At 57.5% G+C, this 369-nt stretch overlaps 1 protein-coding gene across 1 annotated transcript in view; it reads left to right on the forward strand.

Annotated features, from left to right (window-relative positions):
• Positions 1–282: 282 nt before the first annotated feature.
• Positions 283–369, forward strand: part of FAAH2 (fatty acid amide hydrolase 2) — a gene marked incomplete at its 5' end in the record, with an annotated part of 3,626 nt that continues 3,539 nt past the window's right edge. Inside the window, one exon of the mRNA XM_010135659.1 lies at positions 283–367. Within this exon, the coding sequence (XP_010133961.1) occupies positions 283–367 (85 nt within the window). The remainder of the gene's footprint in view (positions 368–369) is intronic.

Raw genomic sequence — 369 nt, forward strand, 5'->3', positions numbered from 1 at the left:
GCTGAGGCCAGGGTCTGTGGCACGAGGTGCACCCGAGAGATGAGGATTTTCCTGATGGAGGAAACAGGCAGAGCCAGCTGGGGCTAACAGGTGGCTGGAGGGGTTGTGGTGGCAGCCGTCCGTCTGTCTTCAGGGACTTTCCTCCCCACCCTGACAGGTAGAGCAGGGTAGCCCGAGGAGGTAGCAGGTGGCCTGAGGACACATTAACGAGTGTGTGAGTAGCTCTGGTAGCCAGGGAGGAGCTAGGGACGGATTTGTGACAAAGCGCCGTTCCTTTCGCAGGCTGAAGCTGGATGAAAAGGTGTCGCTGGAGAAAATAAAATTCCACTGCATGGATCACGACGGCGGGTCCATTTTTGTGTCGAGAGG

The sequence above is a fragment of the Buceros rhinoceros genome, unplaced genomic scaffold (genome assembly GCF_000710305.1).
Source record: "Buceros rhinoceros silvestris isolate BGI_N320 unplaced genomic scaffold, ASM71030v1 scaffold33194, whole genome shotgun sequence".
Taxonomy (NCBI): domain Eukaryota; kingdom Metazoa; phylum Chordata; class Aves; order Bucerotiformes; family Bucerotidae; genus Buceros; species Buceros rhinoceros.